The sequence below is a fragment of the Culex pipiens genome, chromosome 1, assembly GCF_016801865.2.
Source record: "Culex pipiens pallens isolate TS chromosome 1, TS_CPP_V2, whole genome shotgun sequence".
Taxonomy (NCBI): domain Eukaryota; kingdom Metazoa; phylum Arthropoda; class Insecta; order Diptera; family Culicidae; genus Culex; species Culex pipiens.
The window spans coordinates 1,695,467-1,713,240 of NC_068937.1; the positions used below are offsets into that span (position 1 = coordinate 1,695,467).

At 41.1% G+C, this 17,774-nt stretch overlaps 2 protein-coding genes, 1 long non-coding RNA gene and 1 pseudogene across 4 annotated transcripts; 2 read left to right on the plus strand and 2 right to left on the minus strand.

The window, feature by feature from the left end:
- Positions 1 to 9: 9 nt before the first annotated feature.
- LOC120415065 (uncharacterized protein C15orf61 homolog) lies at positions 10 to 16,596 on the plus strand. Of its 2 annotated transcripts, none has more exons than XM_039576451.2 (4): positions 10 to 113; positions 9,051 to 9,073; positions 16,043 to 16,163; positions 16,223 to 16,596. In XM_039576451.2, exons 3-4 carry the CDS (start codon positions 16,053 to 16,055, stop codon positions 16,544 to 16,546), a joined length of 435 nt encoding a protein of 144 aa, XP_039432385.1. In that variant the 5' UTR covers positions 10 to 113; positions 9,051 to 9,073; positions 16,043 to 16,052; the 3' UTR covers positions 16,547 to 16,596. The 2 variants fall into 2 exon arrangements, with proteins under 2 accessions (XP_039432385.1, XP_039432386.1); XM_039576452.2 differs by having other exon boundaries at positions 16,050 to 16,163.
- LOC120415064 (uncharacterized) lies at positions 1,406 to 6,032 on the minus strand (annotated as a pseudogene).
- On the plus strand, positions 9,230 to 15,979 carry LOC120415062 (NADH-ubiquinone oxidoreductase 49 kDa subunit). The gene is made up of 2 exons (XM_039576450.2): positions 9,230 to 10,123; positions 15,176 to 15,979. Exons 1-2 carry the CDS (start codon positions 9,404 to 9,406, stop codon positions 15,863 to 15,865), a joined length of 1,410 nt encoding a protein of 469 aa, XP_039432384.1. The 5' UTR covers positions 9,230 to 9,403; the 3' UTR covers positions 15,866 to 15,979.
- LOC120415066 (uncharacterized) lies at positions 16,585 to 17,569 on the minus strand. Its single transcript, XR_008211921.1, has 3 exons — positions 17,156 to 17,569; positions 16,861 to 16,946; positions 16,585 to 16,672 (listed from the first exon to the last, which is right to left on the minus strand). It is a non-coding gene; the product is annotated as an uncharacterized LOC120415066 (long non-coding RNA).
- Positions 17,570 to 17,774: the final 205 nt, after the last annotated feature.

A 17,774-nucleotide genomic window follows, 5' to 3' on the forward strand; every position in this document is an offset into this window, starting at 1 on the left:
GACTGTTGACGAAAAGTTTGTTTTGAAAGTGTTGATTCTTTATGTTGTGTTAAATGGTTAAAACATTTAAAAAATGTGTTGATCAGCGCTGCTAAAACTTGAGTTTTGAATCAAGAATTCTAGAGTAAATTTTCAAAAGGTCCTATGTGCAAAAACCTCAACCTGAGAAATTTGATGTCAAAGTTTTGATGTACATTTTTAATTCCCATTTAATCACGGTTAGGTATTTTTCAATACTAAAAACGCCCAATTGGACCTATACTGATGCTTTTTAAGAGTACTTAACGGGAATCATCAAAAGTCTAGTTTAAACTTATTTCTGAAGCAATTTGTTTCATACGACCTGTGATTGCACATAGGACATGTTTCATAGGACAAATTTTGCACATAGGATTTAACACATTGGATACAATTCATGCCGCATTGCACATAGGAATTTTCCAAATTAAATTTAAATCTAGATTTAAAAAGAACTACTTTTTTATAATAACTATGTTCGCCCAATCCTCGCGCATCGTGTAGGCAACAGCTGATTGAGAGCATGAAATGTTTCAATGCTTCCAGCGTGAGAGAGAGAAACCGTTAGGAGAGAAAAACAACCAACCCGCGCTCTCGTAAACATCTGTCGGATAGGTGCTTGCAATTTAACTTACACGACAATGTAAACAATCTTTGCCTGGGTGCGGATAGGACTTTTCGACTTTTTATAACTTTTGAATGTTTTTTTATGTTTATGTTTGCCAAAGAAGTGTCAAAATCTTGGTGTAGGCTAATTATTTAGCGTTCAAGTAAGTTTTTCTATTAAAATACAGAGTAGATTCCAAATCCGACAATTCGGGCGCCCATTTGCAGTAGTGGCGGTCCTTGTAAAGATCCCGAATTGACAGAGAATCCTTCGCCAAATAATGTAATCCGGTGGCGGATGGACGCTTGGTAAGTTTGGTGGTCTTCGGTTAAGTTTGGTTCAGTGCGCTGATTCTGATATTTTTTCTAGTTCGTAATTCCAACGTCAAAATAGAACCTGCAGCAGTCATTTTCAAACCTAAACCTGGCGGGTGGTAATCGAGTCGGAGACACCTCCAGCAACAACTCCACTAGCAACAGTTCTACGATCGCGGAGCCCAAGTCGACGGTAGCGGCAGCGGCCGCGTCCTACGTCTCCCTCGTCGAATCGTGTTTTTGGTGGAAGTAGCAGTGGAAGCTCGAAAAGTTCAAGCACGAGTGGCGGAGGTGGAGGCAGCACTACGAATACGACCAGTAACAACAACAGCAGAGGTCCGGTAGTAACTGTTGGAGCAGCTGTAATGGCGGCCACGGCTGGTGTAAATAACTCGCATAGCAGCAGCACCATCACCCACCGTAACTAACATTCTCGCTCTTCTTCGTGTTTGTACACTTTTCAGACGCCAAACTAGCCGATCTGTCGCGAATCTTTTGCGAGGTCATGCACCACTTCCGGTTAGACTTATTTCCCACGCCCAGGTGCACCAGCAGAAGTCCAACTCACTAAGCCCAAGGTCGCCAAAATCATCGCTTGTCCAAACATCCAACAAGAGTTTTTGGAGTGCACGACACGCTTGGACGAGCAACTGCTCAATGCTCAACATTGAAGACTCGGAGAACGAAACCATGTCGGAGTGCGTCGATGGAACCTACCCCACGCTGAACGAGAGTCGCTCGAGACGTTTATCTCGGAAGACGTTTTGGTGGTGGCGGCAGATGGATCGCGGGATACCAACTACAACTACGAGTGGGGAGCGTGAGTTTCGGCAGGCAGTGGCCGCGGATGTTGCATTAGCAAGCGTAGCGCCATAAAACCTACTAAACGAAAATGTTGGCGGAAAACCGAGACGCACCCAGCAGAGACGAGGAGATTGACAAGCGTGAGACGTTGCCGCCGTAGTAGAACTGGATAGCAGGACCGGGCCGCGTCACAGACACGTGGTCGAAGCGCGCAACGACTTGATGCATCCCGAAGAGGGACATGAACGGGATTCGAAGCAGTACGATTTTATTAGAAATTTAGGCATCACCTACTAATTAGAAAACAGAAGAAATAAGCAAACAAAACGCTATTAACTTGCTCGCCAGCTGATGACGTTCGACCAGTAGGGGAGAGACTGATTAAGAAAATGGCAGCTCCGTTGCTGAGCCCGACCTAAAAAATTGTCTGAACAATTTCGCATTTAATTTTGCTTGAATGTAATTCAAATAAAGAATTTCGTGAATATTCAACTTAGTATCATTTTACCACAAATGCTTTACTTTTTTTTTCGTTGTACTTATTACAATTCCACAATTAGGTGACTTCCTTTCCATACAGATAAAACTTTAATGTTCCGCCGACAGAGGTGACCCAGCTGGGCAGTTGACTGTGTGTGGCCAGTGAGGATTTCGGCTCGCAGACTTCGCAGTGGCTTCCCCTCAGAAACATTTCTCAACACGTCTTGATGATTGTTCCCATTGGTCACAATGTCCTCACGATGTGCCAACCGCCTCTGATCCAAAACCGTACAATGCGGCTCTACGCCCAGGTTACCGGTCGTCAAAATCTGCGATACAAACTCGATCGCGTCTTCCAGCGTCCGGTAAGCCACCGCACTATCGAGATCCAGATCAGAGTGGTTGATCGGCCACCAACCTCGCGATGGATGAGTTACGCGCGAGTATCGCGATTTAGCCGTCTCCGACGGCCCGTTTCGCTGCAGAGAGCTTTTCTTTGGGAACACTTTGCGACCTTGAGGGAGTTTTGAACCTTCTTGAGCGTCTTCGCGGGGATCCACTCGTAGTCCCTGGGTTAGTGGTTTCGGCTTTGACGGTCTTGCGCACCGCCGACGATCGCTTGCGCTTGCCATATGAACCGAGGAGCTGCTGGCCAAGGACGAGCAGCAGCACCACGATTGCGGTCATGAACACGTACTTAAAGGACGACTCGACGTCCAGGCACTCGTCGACCTGATCGAGAAGATTTCGTTGAAGACAGCCTCCGAGAGTTGTTACTGGCGTCCCGGTAGAAAAGCGCTATGTTCAGCCAGACAGATGTCCAGAAAACGATTCCGACGGAAGGCACAAATACGAAACGGTCGCCTCGTGGCCGGGCTCTGCAGCATTCCCAGATATTCCCGGCGCCAGCTCGTTCTCCTGTCGATTCTTGTCTCTCAACCCGGAAACCAATGAACGGCTCAAACGAAGCCAGTCCATCGGAGCTAGCCTTTTCGACGGGTCACTCTCCGGCAGCGGCTGCAACCGCGGCCACCACATTACATTCGAGAACGTCGATTCGAGGGGACCTACGGCGAAAAACGAAATTCTAATAAAAACTTTGACTTCTTCCTCACTAAACGAATCTACTCACATAGTTTCCGTAACAAATCAACTCTTGGCGAGGGTGTTGATGGAACCGTGCTTCTCGACAACTGCCGGACCCTGGAGGAAGTTGTTTTTGGACAAAGAGCCCGAAAGGCGGAATCGCGATCTTATTGGCGGAGTACTTCGACCAGATAACATATGGAGCCAAGTCCAATTCAAAACATGGTTCCGAAATTTGTTCGCATCAGTATCACCACCTAGCGTGGATGCATATAGAGGCAAGCTCGAACAAAAGCGATTTTTTTTCCTGGTCTCACTTTGATTTCCCATTTGTTGCCTGTTTTGCCCGTTCGCTGCTGACCGTGTACGCCACAGTGGTATAACGTCAAAAAAGCCTCGTATAATGTTTGTAAACAGTATACAGTACAACTACCGTAAGTCGGTTCGTTTTTCTTGAATACTTTTGCAGCATAATTTTATTATGAATGTAAAGGGGAATAGCATGTTATTTCATCATGCACGTGATGTTGGCTTACAACAGTTGGGCGTTCCAGAATAGCTGTAAATTGGCAAGAGAACTGGTTCCCCAGTGGACGGCTTTCTGTGCATTGTTTTCCTCCTGAAAAGAAATCTGTCCACCGGTGGACCGATTCCTCTTGCAAAATACAGCCAAGAAATCCGTCAAACAGTGGCCAAATAAAAAAAAAATCCGGCTCGCCAACATTGTCAAGAGAAACCGACCTTTCTCAAAATTGCCGGGTGTGTGTGTGTGTGTGTGTGTGTGTGTGTGTGTGTGTGTGTGTGTGTGTGTGTGTGTGTGTGTTAGTGGTCCAATTCAATACCCGCTAACCGGTAGCGAAATGCCGAATGCTGATACAACTTATCTCAGTCCCAGGTATTAGGTGGTGATAGCCCTCGCGCTGCTTCCAACGACCTATTTCAGAATGGCAGAGATCCTAGCGGCCAAATTCCGAGGTCGTTGGGCATTGTCCGGCCCCGCCTTAACATTCCAACGCCCAAGGCTCCAAAAAAGTTGGAACGGTAACTGCAACTCAATGATTCTCGGGCATAACTCAACCAATATAGATGATTCTTTTATCCAGTGATTTGTTAGGATGTCTAGATGATTCTTGAACTTTGCAGAACTTAATTTGATCGTTCAAACTTTTTTTTCGCGTGTAAAAAATAATTCGCCAAAAATTCCGCAGAGGCAGTTGTTTTAAAAAAGGTGGAACGATGTTTTTGGTCGCAAATATTACAGATTTGATCAAATTAAGTTCTGCAAAGTTCTAGAATCATCTAGACATCCTAACAAATCACTGGAAACAAGAATTGTCCCAATTGGTTGAGTAATGCTCGAGAACCAGCGAGTTGAAGTTACTGTTCCACCTTTTTTGGGAGGCTTGGGCGTCCGTGTAAGTTGGACATGCGTTGGGCGTTCCAGTGTTAACATAGAAGCAAGCACCAGACGGATCCTTGATCTATCCTAAGACTCCCAATCCCTTCAGGCAAATCAGGGATCAGAGCGTATTTAATATGAGAAGAATACAACATGTTTTATAATCTTCAGATGACCGACTGGTTAGAGTCCCAGACCATCAATCCGAAGGTGTGAGTTCGAATCCCACCTGATTCTGTTTCGTTTTTGTTCATATTCAAAGTTCCAATTCCTGATTCCAAATTTCAAAGGTACCAAGCGGGATTTGAACCCTGAACCTTCTGCTTGTGAGGCAGAAGGCGTAACCATTAAGCCACGGAGCCGGTCTTTCCCAAAATTGCCGGATATTATTTTAAAAGTTTACTTGAAAACGGCAAAGTTTCCAGTCCCCTAAGTGATTGTTTTTTCGCCTGTTAACTGTCAAACACGGAACCGGTTGTTGCGTTTGAAACGGAATTTGTATACGATTCTAACTAGATTCCGTTTCAGAATTCGGATTGATTTGACTGGGAAGGTGTACAAATTTAGGTCATCAGATTTTTTGTCAATATGTTTAATCAGTATATCAATAACTTGTCAATAACTACTTTAACATGTTAACGAATGGTAAAACGTTACTTAATCTACCGTATGGTGGTTGATGCATTCCACTCGATAGGATTCCAATTGATGACCTTTGGATTGTGAGTCCAACTGCCTACCAGCGACTCCACCGAGGAAGGACCCATGGACGACTCCTACACCTGGACTAAGCTAATGATCTAGATTAGGTCTGAACCAATGTTCACTTCCCCGACGGATAAGACAAATCTTGACTCGAAAAAAGCCACCAGGTCTGACTGGGGCTGAAGCCAGCCCAACTGGCCATCTGTTGAGAAACACCGAAACATTTATTTTACGGAAAGATAAGAAAAACTTGTAACACGCATTATCCCTCCCAAAGAATTTTGGAAATTTTAATTTATAAACATACGTAATTTTTCATATCAATTACCGCCAACCCTATTTAAGGAGACTGTTTACATATTTACACAATGTATGCAACTCGTTTACGCTAGGGTAAGTTGAAAACAAAAATAAACCAGTAGTAACGGTCAATTCAAAAATTATGCCACTTGTTCAAAATCAGATTAGTGCGCGTGACCTGTAGCGTGTGTTATACAACATTATCTTGTCTAATATTCAAAGTTAACAGTGTAGTAACTTCAGGCATCCACGCTAGGTGGTGATACTGATGCGAACAAATTTCGGAACCATGTTTTGAATTGGACTTGGCTCCATATGGTGGATGCCTGAAGTTACTACACTGTTAACTTTGAATATTAGACAAGATAATGTTGTATAACACACGCTACAGGTCACGCGCACTAATCTGATTTTGAACAAGTGGCATAATTTTTGAATTGACCGTTACTACTGGTTTATTTTTGTTTTCAACTTACCCTAGCGTAAACGAGTTGCATACATTGTGTAAATATGTAAACAGTCTCCTTAAATAGGGTTGGCGGTAATTGATATGAAAAATTACGTATGTTTATAAATTAAAATTTCCAAAATTCTTTGGGAGGGATAATGCGTGTTACAAGTTTTTCTTATCTTTCCGTAAAATAAATGTTTCGGTGTTTCTCAACAGATGGCCAGTTGGGCTGGCTTCAGCCCCAGTCAGACCTGGTGGCTTTTTTCGAGTCAAGATTTGTCTTATCCGTCGGGGAAGTGAACATTGGTTCAGACCTAATCTAGATCATTAGCTTAGTCCAGGTGTAGGAGTCGTCCATGGGTCCTTCCTCGGTGGAGTCGCTGGTAGGCAGTTGGACTCACAATCCAAAGGTCATCAATTGGAATCCTATCGAGTGGAATGCATCAACCACCATACGGTAGATTAAGTAACGTTTTACCATTCGTTAACATGTTAAAGTAGTTATTGACAAGTTATTGATATACTGATTAAACATATTGACAAAAAATCTGATGACCTAAATTTGTACACCTTCCCAGTCAAATCAATCCGAATTCTGAAACGGAATCTAGTTAGAATCGTATACAAATTCCGTTTCAAACGCAACAACCGGTTCCGTGTTTGACAGTTAACAGGCGAAAAAACAATCACTTAGGGGACTGGAAACTTTGCCGTTTTCAAGTAAACTTTTAAAATAATATCCGGCAATTTTGGGAAAGACCGGCTCCGTGGCTTAATGGTTACGCCTTCTGCCTCACAAGCAGAAGGTTCAGGGTTCAAATCCCGCTTGGTACCTTTGAAATTTGGAATCAGGAATTGGAACTTTGAATATGAACAAAAACGAAACAGAATCAGGTGGGATTCGAACTCACACCTTCGGATTGATGGTCTGGGACTCTAACCAGTCGGTCATCTGAAGATTATAAAACATGTTGTATTCTTCTCATATTAAATACGCTCTGATCCCTGATTTGCCTGAAGGGATTGGGAGTCTTAGGATAGATCAAGGATCCGTCTGGTGCTTGCTTCTATGTTAACACTGGAACGCCCAACGCATGTCCAACTTACACGGACGCCCAAGCCTCCCAAAAAAGGTGGAACAGTAACTTCAACTCGCTGGTTCTCGAGCATTACTCAACCAATTGGGACAATTCTTGTTTCCAGTGATTTGTTAGGATGTCTAGATGATTCTAGAACTTTGCAGAACTTAATTTGATCAAATCTGTAATATTTGCGACCAAAAACATCGTTCCACCTTTTTTAAAACAACTGCCTCTGCGGAATTTTTGGCGAATTATTTTTTACACGCGAAAAAAAAGTTTGAACGATCAAATTAAGTTCTGCAAAGTTCAAGAATCATCTAGACATCCTAACAAATCACTGGATAAAAGAATCATCTATATTGGTTGAGTTATGCCCGAGAATCATTGAGTTGCAGTTACCGTTCCAACTTTTTTGGAGCCTTGGGCGTTGGAATGTTAAGGCGGGGCCGGACAATGCCCAACGACCTCGGAATTTGGCCGCTAGGATCTCTGCCATTCTGAAATAGGTCGTTGGAAGCAGCGCGAGGGCTATCACCACCTAATACCTGGGACTGAGATAAGTTGTATCAGCATTCGGCATTTCGCTACCGGTTAGCGGGTATTGAATTGGACCACTAACACACACACACACACACACACACACACACACACACACACACACACACACACACACACACACACCCGGCAATTTTGAGAAAGGTCGGTTTCTCTTGACAATGTTGGCGAGCCGGATTTTTTTTTTATTTGGCCACTGTTTGACGGATTTCTTGGCTGTATTTTGCAAGAGGAATCGGTCCACCGGTGGACAGATTTCTTTTCAGGAGGAAAACAATGCACAGAAAGCCGTCCACTGGGGAACCAGTTCTCTTGCCAATTTACAGCTATTCTGGAACGCCCAACTGTTGTAAGCCAACATCACGTGCATGATGAAATAACATGCTATTCCCCTTTACATTCATAATAAAATTATGCTGCAAAAGTATTCAAGAAAAACGAACCGACTTACGGTAGTTGTACTGTATACTGTTTACAAACATTATACGAGGCTTTTTTGACGTTATACCACTGTGGCGTACACGGTCAGCAGCGAACGGGCAAAACAGGCAACAAATGGGAAATCAAAGTGAGACCAGGAAAAAAAATCGCTTTTGTTCGAGCTTGCCTCTATATGCAGATAACAAGCTTTGCTGAAAAGTCCTATCCGGACCCAAGCAAAGATTGTTTACATTGTCGTGTAAGTTAATTTGCAAGCACCTATCTGACAGATGCTGACGAGTTCTCTGATTGGTCGATTTGTTCTCCCAACGGTTTCTCTCTCGCGCGCTGGAAGCATTGAAACATTTCATGCTCTCAATCAGCTGTTGCCTACACGTTGCGCGAGGATTGGGCGAACATGAAGATTGCAAAATATTTTTATTTTAGGGTTTCATAAAAAAACGATTTATAAATATTTTTAAATTAGCAAAATAAACATGTACATAGGTCATTTTGATATGGGCGTATATGCATCATGATTATTAAATTATATAAATGGCACATAGGTCGATTTGCTACGGTTCTATGTGCACGTTTGACTCGAATGCACATAGAACTCCCAAGTGGTAAAACGACCTATATTCATTCGGTGCGAATTTTTTTTAGAGTGGTTTTAGGTTGTTTTATATTTTATCAATAACTTTAAAAATAAAAGGCTTTGAAGAAATTGGATCAGCGGTGAGTGTAGTTTCCAGCTTGCAGAATGTAATGCAATAAATAACTCAGTTTGTTTACTTTTGTCGCATAGGACCTTTTGAAAATTTACTCTAGAATTCATTAATAATCGAAAAGGTAAACGAAAATTGCATAAAATCGCTAACTTTCGTCGCTCTTCATTATGAAACTCGTTGTTTATCTTAATGATACCACAGACTATTCAGACGCGAATATCCAAACCCAACTTGCTTAACTCTACTGGCAACGCTGCTGTCAAACTCTCAATCTGTCACCCTGACAGCCCACGTCCAATCTGTAATTTTGCGAAATTTTTCTCCGACTTCCATTTTCACCGCCGTGAAAATCGGTCGAAACTTTGTCCTCCGCTTTTGCGATCGCGCCCGTACTGTTGTGTGAATCTGTTCCGCGAACAGCCCCCGCCCGTGACGTGACGCGACCGGCAGGATGGCCTTTTCGGTGCTGAACTCGGTGGCCAAGAAGGCGGCCGCGAATGTTTACATAACCAATTGTTTGCTGAAGAACGCGGGCGCTTTATATAATGGCCAGCAGCCGAGGCGCAACGCCGGAAAGTGGTTCCCGGATCCGGAGTTTATCCAGCAGTTCAACGCGGCCGTCATGTATCCCGACGAGGTGACGTCCAAGTGGAAGATTCCGCCGTGGAACAGCAAGATTGCTCCGGTGGAGAAGACGGTCCGGAACGTGAAGCTGAACTTTGGTCCGCAGCATCCGGCCGCTCACGGTGTGCTCCGGCTGGTGCTGGAGCTGGACGGCGAGACGGTGATGCGGTCGGATCCGCACATCGGGCTGCTGCACCGTGGAACCGAGAAGTTGATCGAGTACAAGACGTACACCCAGGCGTTGCCTTACTTCGACCGGCTGGATTACGTCTCGATGATGTGCAACGAGCAGTGCTACTCGCTGGCCGTCGAGAAGTTGCTCAACATCGACATCCCGATGCGGGCCAAGTACATCCGGGTGCTGTTTGCGGAGATTACCCGCATTCTGAACCACATCATGGCCATCGGAACGCACGCGCTGGATGTGGGCGCGCTGACGCCGTTCTTCTGGCTGTTTGAGGAGCGCGAGAAGATGATGGAGTTTTACGAGCGCGTTTCCGGCGCCCGGATGCATGCCGCGTACGTCCGTCCCGGCGGAGTGTCGCAGGTAAGCTAGTGATGGTGTGCTAATCGTGAAATAGGTTCGAGTTTTGCTGAAATTTTCCATTTTTTTTTAAACTAAAAATCAATGCAATTTCACTTTATAAAGACAAAGTAAAAAATAGTAAAGGTTGGTTTGTTGGCTTGCAACGGAGTTTTGGGTACTTGAATTTGAATTCAGTGTTTGGGAAACGCATTTTCATGGGTCAATTTCATAAATTCTAGGTACGCGATCTTTCCGTCGGTGTTAGGGAAGGGCTCATTTTGTTTGCAAAATTCTCTGCAATTTGAAAAAAATGAATTGTTTCGAGACTTTTTTGCCAACATTCAACTTATAAGAAAAATACTGAACAATGTTTGTAAATATTTAAATTCAGTAGATGGATATTTAAAAATTAGTTTAGTGTTTGTTCTAGGAGTTGCCAGGGTGGTCCCGAGACCAAAAGGAAATGCTTTTTGTGGTACTATACATCAAAAACTCAAATGATTTTTTTGGATAAAAGCTGGTACAAATATTTTTAAAAGTTTTTGTCACCCCCCCCCCCCCCCCCCCCCCTTCAAAATTGGCCCGAAAAATCAGGGGGCAAAAAAATATTTTTACAATAAACTTCAAAATTTCAATGAAAATTCAAGTGCAACCAGCTGAAATCAAATTAAAATACATTCTCCTGCGTTTAAAATCATTTTCAGCATGTTTGGGTTTATTAAAAAATCTTAAGGTTTTTTGAAAATTTTCGATGCAAAATCTTTTTTTTTCGATTCAATTTTTGATTTTGTCAGATCTTAGATTTTTTGAAAACTAATGATTACAAAACAACTGATCTAGTGTAAAATGCATTTTAAAACACTTTTTTCATTTAAATGTGATGACTATGGCTTGTTATTTAAATTTTTATATTTTTTTATTTTTTTGTCCCCCCCCCCACTTGACCTCGGCCAGGGCCGAGGGACAAAAACTTTTTTAAATATTTGCATCGGCCAAACCGGAATATGCTTAAAATTATTTTAAATGCAATGCATTTCAAATTGATTGCTGTAGATTAGAGAGCCTATATGGAGAGGCGAAATGTCACTCTCAGGGTTCCAATCGAACTGTCAAATCGGCGTTCCAATCGAACTGTCAAATCGGCGTTCCAATCGAGCAACAAGATCATGCAAGAACAAGGTTGGAATCAATTTAAAATAATTTTGTCAAAAAACATGACTTATAACAATTAAAAGTATTGTTAAACTGTTGTTGATAATAATCTGCTAGTTCTTATTATGTTTGTGCTTGTTCGGTACAAGCAAAGTGCCAACACCAAGGAAAAACTACAAGTTTTTCAACCTTAAATTTATATGACTTCGGGTGTTTGAAATTTCTCCCAGAACATTTCATTCTACTGTAAATTGCATTTAAATTTCTATTGATTTTTTGACGATTTCTGAAAAAAATAATTTTTTTTTCCGAATTTTTCGACCCGATTTTTAAGATGGGTTACAGAACCGTTGAAAAATTGTTTGCAACCGCCTTACAATGTTTTTTATTCAAACCTGAGTGCAAAGCGGATTCACTTATTCGTATTTTGCTACTCCGAATGTCCGCTAGTTCGAATGATCGTTAATTCGAACGTATTTGAATTAAAAAGCACTCATCTGTCAAAATCAGTTGCTAAGAATTTGGTTTGATATTTTCATTTCTTACGTTACTTTTTAAAAGGTCACAAGCACTTTTTGTAAACGAAGCCATTTTTAATCGGTTTCCACCCGAACACTAATATCCATAATGCTGGAGATTTTTCATCACTTTATCAAAACACAAAATCAATAAAACATATTATTTTTAAAGAATTCTGTAAATTATTAAAGCTGAAAATAACTACGCAAAGAAAAAAGTTTACAACATTTAAGCAAATACTTTACAATTCAAAGAAATAACAATTTATTGAGAGCTTTCGTTTTGACCAAAACACCCCCACAGCAAATTTTGGATTGCCATTTCAGTAAAATAAATAACTGAATGCGATTCAGTAATCATCACTTTTGCTGAAATTCGGCAATGAACAAAAACATTGCCAAAAAATCAGTAACTACAAATCTGTCAAACTGAAATTCATCTTTCAAATGTGTACAAAAATGTGAATACCAAATACCTCGATGCTAACCATCTGTTATTCTAGGTTTGGAGGATTGATGAAATAAATGTATAAACAGTACTGGAAACATTTTTAATGACAAACAATATCAAATTTTGATAACTGAAATACCAGCAATGATTGCTGAATCTTCAGAAAATATCTGTCAAACTGACACAATTTTCAGCAAAATAATGTAACGTTTGTTTTGCTGAAATTTCAGTTGTTTTGAATGATTTTTTTTTTAACATTTGAAATAAAAAAATATAAAAATTTAAATAACAAGCCATAGTCTTCACATTTAAATGAAAAAAGTGTTTTAAAATGCATTTTACACTAGTTCAGTTGTTTTGCAATCATTAGTTTTCAAAAAATCTAAGATCTGACAAAAACAAAAATTGAATCGAAAAAAAAGATTTTGCATCGAAAATTTTCAAAAAATCTTAAGATTTTTTAATAAACCCAAACATGCTAAAATTTTTTTTAAACGCAGGAGAATGTATTTTACACTCAAACCCCGATGGTTTGACACCAACTGTTGTCAAACGAACGGGGTAACTTTTTATTTTGACACCCCTTTTACACGGAGTTCACACACACTACTGAACGTTTGTTTTGATAGTGTGCGTGAGCGCCGTGTAAAAAGTGACAGTTCGTCACTTTTTAGTTTGACTTTGACCAACCAACGGGGTACAAACTAAAAAAAGTGTCAAACGAAAAAGTGACCAACCACCGGGGGTTGAGTGTAATTTGATTTCAGCTGGTTGCACTTGAATTTTCATTGAAATTTTGAAGTTTATTGTAAACATATTTTTTTTGCCCCCTGATTTTTCGGGCCAATTTTGAAGGGGGGGGGGGGGGGGGGGGGGGTGACAAAAACTTTTAAAAATATTTGTACCAGCCTTATTTTTTTTTTGAATTTTTTCAATCTTTTTAATTTTTTGTATTTTTAGTTTTCCATTTTTTATAATTTTAATTTTTTTTTGATTTTTTTAATTTTTTAATTTTTTTGAATTTTTTTAATTAGTTTTTTTTAATTTTTTTTTATTTTGAACAATTTTTCAATTTTTGAAGTTTTTTAAAATGTTTTTAAATTTTTTTAATCTTTTGATTTTTTTCAATTTTTTTTATTTTTTTACTATACCTATTTTTTTAATTTTCTTTTATTTTTTTTAATTTTGTCAGTTTTATTTTTTTTACTTAATATTATTTTTAATTTTCTTTTATTTTTTTTATTTTTATAATTTTTAAATTTTTTTGATTTTCTTTAATTGTTTTAAATTTAAATTTTTTTAAATTTAATTTATTTTTTTTAATTTTTAGAATTTTTTAACTTTTTTTAATTTTCTATGTTAAAAAAAAATTCTAAGTTAAAAAAAACATATTTGGCCTCAGATTTTGAGGACAGATCTTCCTTACAATCTTTCAGACTTTATCCGAAATTGATTTTGTAGCATAACTTTTGAAGTAGTTTACTAAACTTCATAATATTTAAGACAGATCGAATAAGACGGTCCAAATTGGTTCAGCCAATCCAGAGCATTGCAGAAAAATAAACTTTTTTGTATGGATCCTGGACAATCACTACATAACCTCCCCCTTAAGTGTCCACGTGGTTCATAGATGGCCCTTACACAAAAATAATTTTCCAGAATCATTCATTTAGAATATAAGGTGTTCTTGAGAAGAGGAAAAATAAATAAAAGAGAAATTTTTAACATATTGACAGACATTTGAGTGGTTTGTCTGTAGAATTTGCGAGTATTTCCCGAGGCCACCCTGAACTGACTTATATCGTTATAATTTCTAATCTAATCTAACCCTAGCGCAGCCAGCCTTTCGAGGGCATCCTGGAAAATGCCTTAGGTTGATTAACGCCTAGTATCCTCTTGTCATTATTAACATTTGCAGTGCCCCATTGCATTAGAATGCATTGAAAAATCACAAACGTCAAAGCGGCCAGGCCAACTGCGTAAAGTTTACCGCAAAGTTGATTCGTTGAAGTAGATTGAGTTTGAGCACGAATGTTCAAACAACAACACAATTCTGAATCTGCAGGGGAGGAAGAAACGTGGGGGATCCCACGCTCACGTTCCTGTTTGTTTGGGCAATTAATCGTTGGGAGCACCATGCTAAGAAGTTTTGGTGCTCCGGGACCCTCTGGGATGGGACATTGTATTTCCACAAATGCCCTGGACACTATTTGCCGTGGTTATAGCGCCACAACTCGCTTACTGACTTATATCGTTTTTTTTTTTTTCATTAAATTATTTTTATTAGGTCCTTTTCGGTACTGGGACCTGGTTAGGACCGAGTCGGCTTTTGTAATTACATTTGACTTAATAATTACAGAGGATCTTGTGTGTAAATGTTAGTGGGAGGGGAGCCGATTACCCGCGGCCTACTCGGGGTTAGTAGGGAAGGGATTGATGTTAAAGACAAGGCGTGGGAAGGGAAGGGGGATTGTGTAGGGGTCTTGGTTGGCTCTGCTGGCCTTTGCTTTTATCCTCAGCCGCAACTCGGTGTCCAGCTGCTGGGGCGTTCTTGCTTTGCTTCCGGTGCAAACCAGAAACGACGGCTTTGTGTGAAGGCGAATTATACTAACTGAAGAAAAACTGGAGGAAAACTAACTGAAGAAAAATTAAATGGTTATTTTGGAATCTAAGAGGAACTGATAGATCGAAAAGAGAATATCAAGGTCTAGTTGAAATAACGCGTCTCGCATCGGGATTTCTGGTGGTCTTCCTCGGGCCCTGAGGGTATCTTTCAGACTTATATCGTTATAATTTAGAAAAAAAAAATCACATAAAAGCAAGGAAGGCAAAACCAACTACTTACTTGTGATTTTTTACATTTGTAGTCAATTTGAAATTTCAGCAGAATAAGATCAAAACGCTTCAAATTATTAACCTCAGAATAATACAGCATCCCTTTATTTTTTCCAGGACATGCCGCTGGGTCTGCTGGACGACATCTACGAGTTTGCGTCCAAGTTTGGCGAGCGGCTGGACGAGGTCGAGGACGTGCTGACGACGAACCGCATTTGGGTCCAGCGCACGCAGGACATTGGCATCGTGTCGGCGGAGGACGCCCTCAACTACGGCTTTAGCGGCGTCATGCTGCGCGGTTCCGGCATCAAGTGGGATCTGCGCAAGTCGCAGCCGTACGACGCGTACGACCAGGTCGAGTTTGACGTTCCGATCGGCACCAAGGGCGATTGTTACGATCGGTACCTGTGCCGGGTTGAGGAGATGCGTCAATCGCTGCGTATCATCGACCAGTGCCTGAACAAGATGCCGGCCGGCGATGTCAAGACGGATGACGCCAAGTTGTGCACGCCGTCGCGCTCGGAGATGAAGACGTCGATGGAGGCGTTGATCCATCACTTCAAGCTGTTTACCCAGGGCTACCAGGTTCCGCCCGGTTCCACGTACACGGCCATCGAAGCCCCGAAGGGCGAGTTTGGAGTGTATCTGGTGGCGGACGGGTCAAGCCGTCCGTACCGGTGCAAGATCAAGGCTCCCGGGTTTGCCCATTTGGCTGCGTTGGACATGGTCGGCAAGCACCACATGCTGGCCGATATCGTCGCCATCATCGGAACCCTAGACGTCGTGTTTGGCGAAATTGATCGTTAAAAGGGGTCGTCAAGCGGCAGATGTGCAGTCTTTCGAACGTGATTGTTAAGTGAAAAACGAACAACAATTCATGTAATCTTCTATCAAAATGGTTCAATAAATATGGTTCGAAACGATGTTTGTTTTAATTTGACAGAACGATCTTCGAGTAAGTCTCGTTACTTAAGAACTTTTCAGTTTACAGATCATGACAGCAACTAAAATGCTCCTGACCGCCGCGAAGCCAAAAGTGTCCGAAGTTCTAACGGCCTACCTAAAACAGTGCAACGAACCTCCCTGGACCTCTTACTTCATCAAGGTATATTCTTGACTCCTACAAATCCTAACCCACAAGTAACCCTCTCCATCCGGCCACAGTACCGCGACGTTCAGAATGATCACTTTGGGCGGTCCCACTTCAATTGGACGCTACCCCACACCGGAACCAACTATCACATCCTGCGCACCGGCTGCTACCCGTACATGAAGTACCACTGCACGAAGCGACCCCTCCAAGATCTGTCCGTCGAGGACACCTTCTTCCGGGTCATTAAGGTGCTCAACCTGGGCCTTCCGATGCTGGGCTATGGACTGGCCGCGAGGTTCCTGATTCGCCACGTGGAGCTGGTGGAAATGGGCGAGGGACGGAGCCCGGTGCCGATCTACTTTCTGTACGAGGAGGACAAGGGGGCGGAGTATTGAGGGAATTGGACGTTAATAAAAGAAGCATGTGTTTTTAAGATTTCAGACGATTTATTTAAAGCTTTAATTCGGTCCAGTTGAAGAAGCCATCAAACGATTCTGCTTTCGTCCCCGGGTCATCGAAACCTGAAATTAAGGAAATTTTTAAAAATTAGGACTTTTGCCTTCAGATTCTTTAAAAAGAGCTCCATTTTGAAAAAAGTTTGTCAGAATTTAATGGAAGTCGAATCACGGAGCTCATAAGCAGAACTGGTAAAATAAAGTTATCATCATTTAATTAATCTACACTTCACATAAATTTGCATTTTACTAACCTTTTCATCATTTCCAAGTGGGTTGAGCCATTCCGGACATGTCCCCATGCCGGTCTGACATCTTGACGATCCGATTCACGGCGAGTCTATAAATAAAAGTGGAAAATATATATAATTAACACGTGGTTTTGAATATTACTTTTTACATATTTCCTAGTTAAAACTCAGTCAGAAATCTAAATTCACGTTCTAATCACAACGATTCATAAGCAGAACTGGTAAAATGAACTAATTTCATCACATTAAAAAAAAGACTTTAATACCTATCGTTTACTACATTTAAAATGTTACATACCTCGCTAATTTCACATTCTTGCAACTTCCACTTGAGTTCGCAAACTACAAGCTTAATACTTTTACAAGTCACATGTTCACATGCAATTTAAGTAACTTAAACCGTTGTCCAAAAATAAAAAATTCAAACTGCTTCGTCCGATAGCTGCAATAGAAGTGAGACTGACTGGCCGGCCGGCGGAAGCAAGGAGCACATTCTTCAAAAGGCCTTATATGTCACGTACCCACTGCCATCTGGTGGGATTTGTTGAAACTAAGCACTACAATCAAGCAGCGCAAAGTACGGGTTAGGGAAATTAGGCAGGACTCAAAAATGTAGATATTAAAACATAAAAATTATTTTTTGTTAAGTTTTTTCGCAGAAAGCGGATCATTCACACATGGCTTTAACGAAATTTTTATTTTTGTCATGTTTCTATTTACAAAAATGCTCAAAACATAGCAAAATTGAGCGTGGTGATTACTGCATTCGATCGTAATATTACGATCGTTATTTGTCGACTCACGATCGAGATTTCTCAATAGTAAGATTACGACTTACCACCGAGAAATTACGATCGTAATTTTACTGTTGAGAAATCTCGATCGTGAATCGAGAAATTACGATTGTAATTTGTAAT

Excerpts from the sequence above, each read along its gene's own strand:
- LOC120415062 (XM_039576450.2), top strand. The coding sequence starts at position 9,404 with ATGGCCTTTTCGGTGCTGAACTCGGTGGCCAAGAAGGCGGCCGCGAAT. Across the intron at positions 10,124-15,175 it reads GTCCCGGCGGAGTGTCGCAG|GACATGCCGCTGGGTCTGCT; the intron begins GTAAGCTAGTGA and ends TATTTTTTCCAG.
- LOC120415065 (XM_039576451.2), top strand. The coding sequence starts at position 16,053 with ATGACAGCAACTAAAATGCTCCTGACCGCCGCGAAGCCAAAAGTGTCC. Across the intron at positions 16,164-16,222 it reads GGACCTCTTACTTCATCAAG|TACCGCGACGTTCAGAATGA; the intron begins GTATATTCTTGA and ends ATCCGGCCACAG.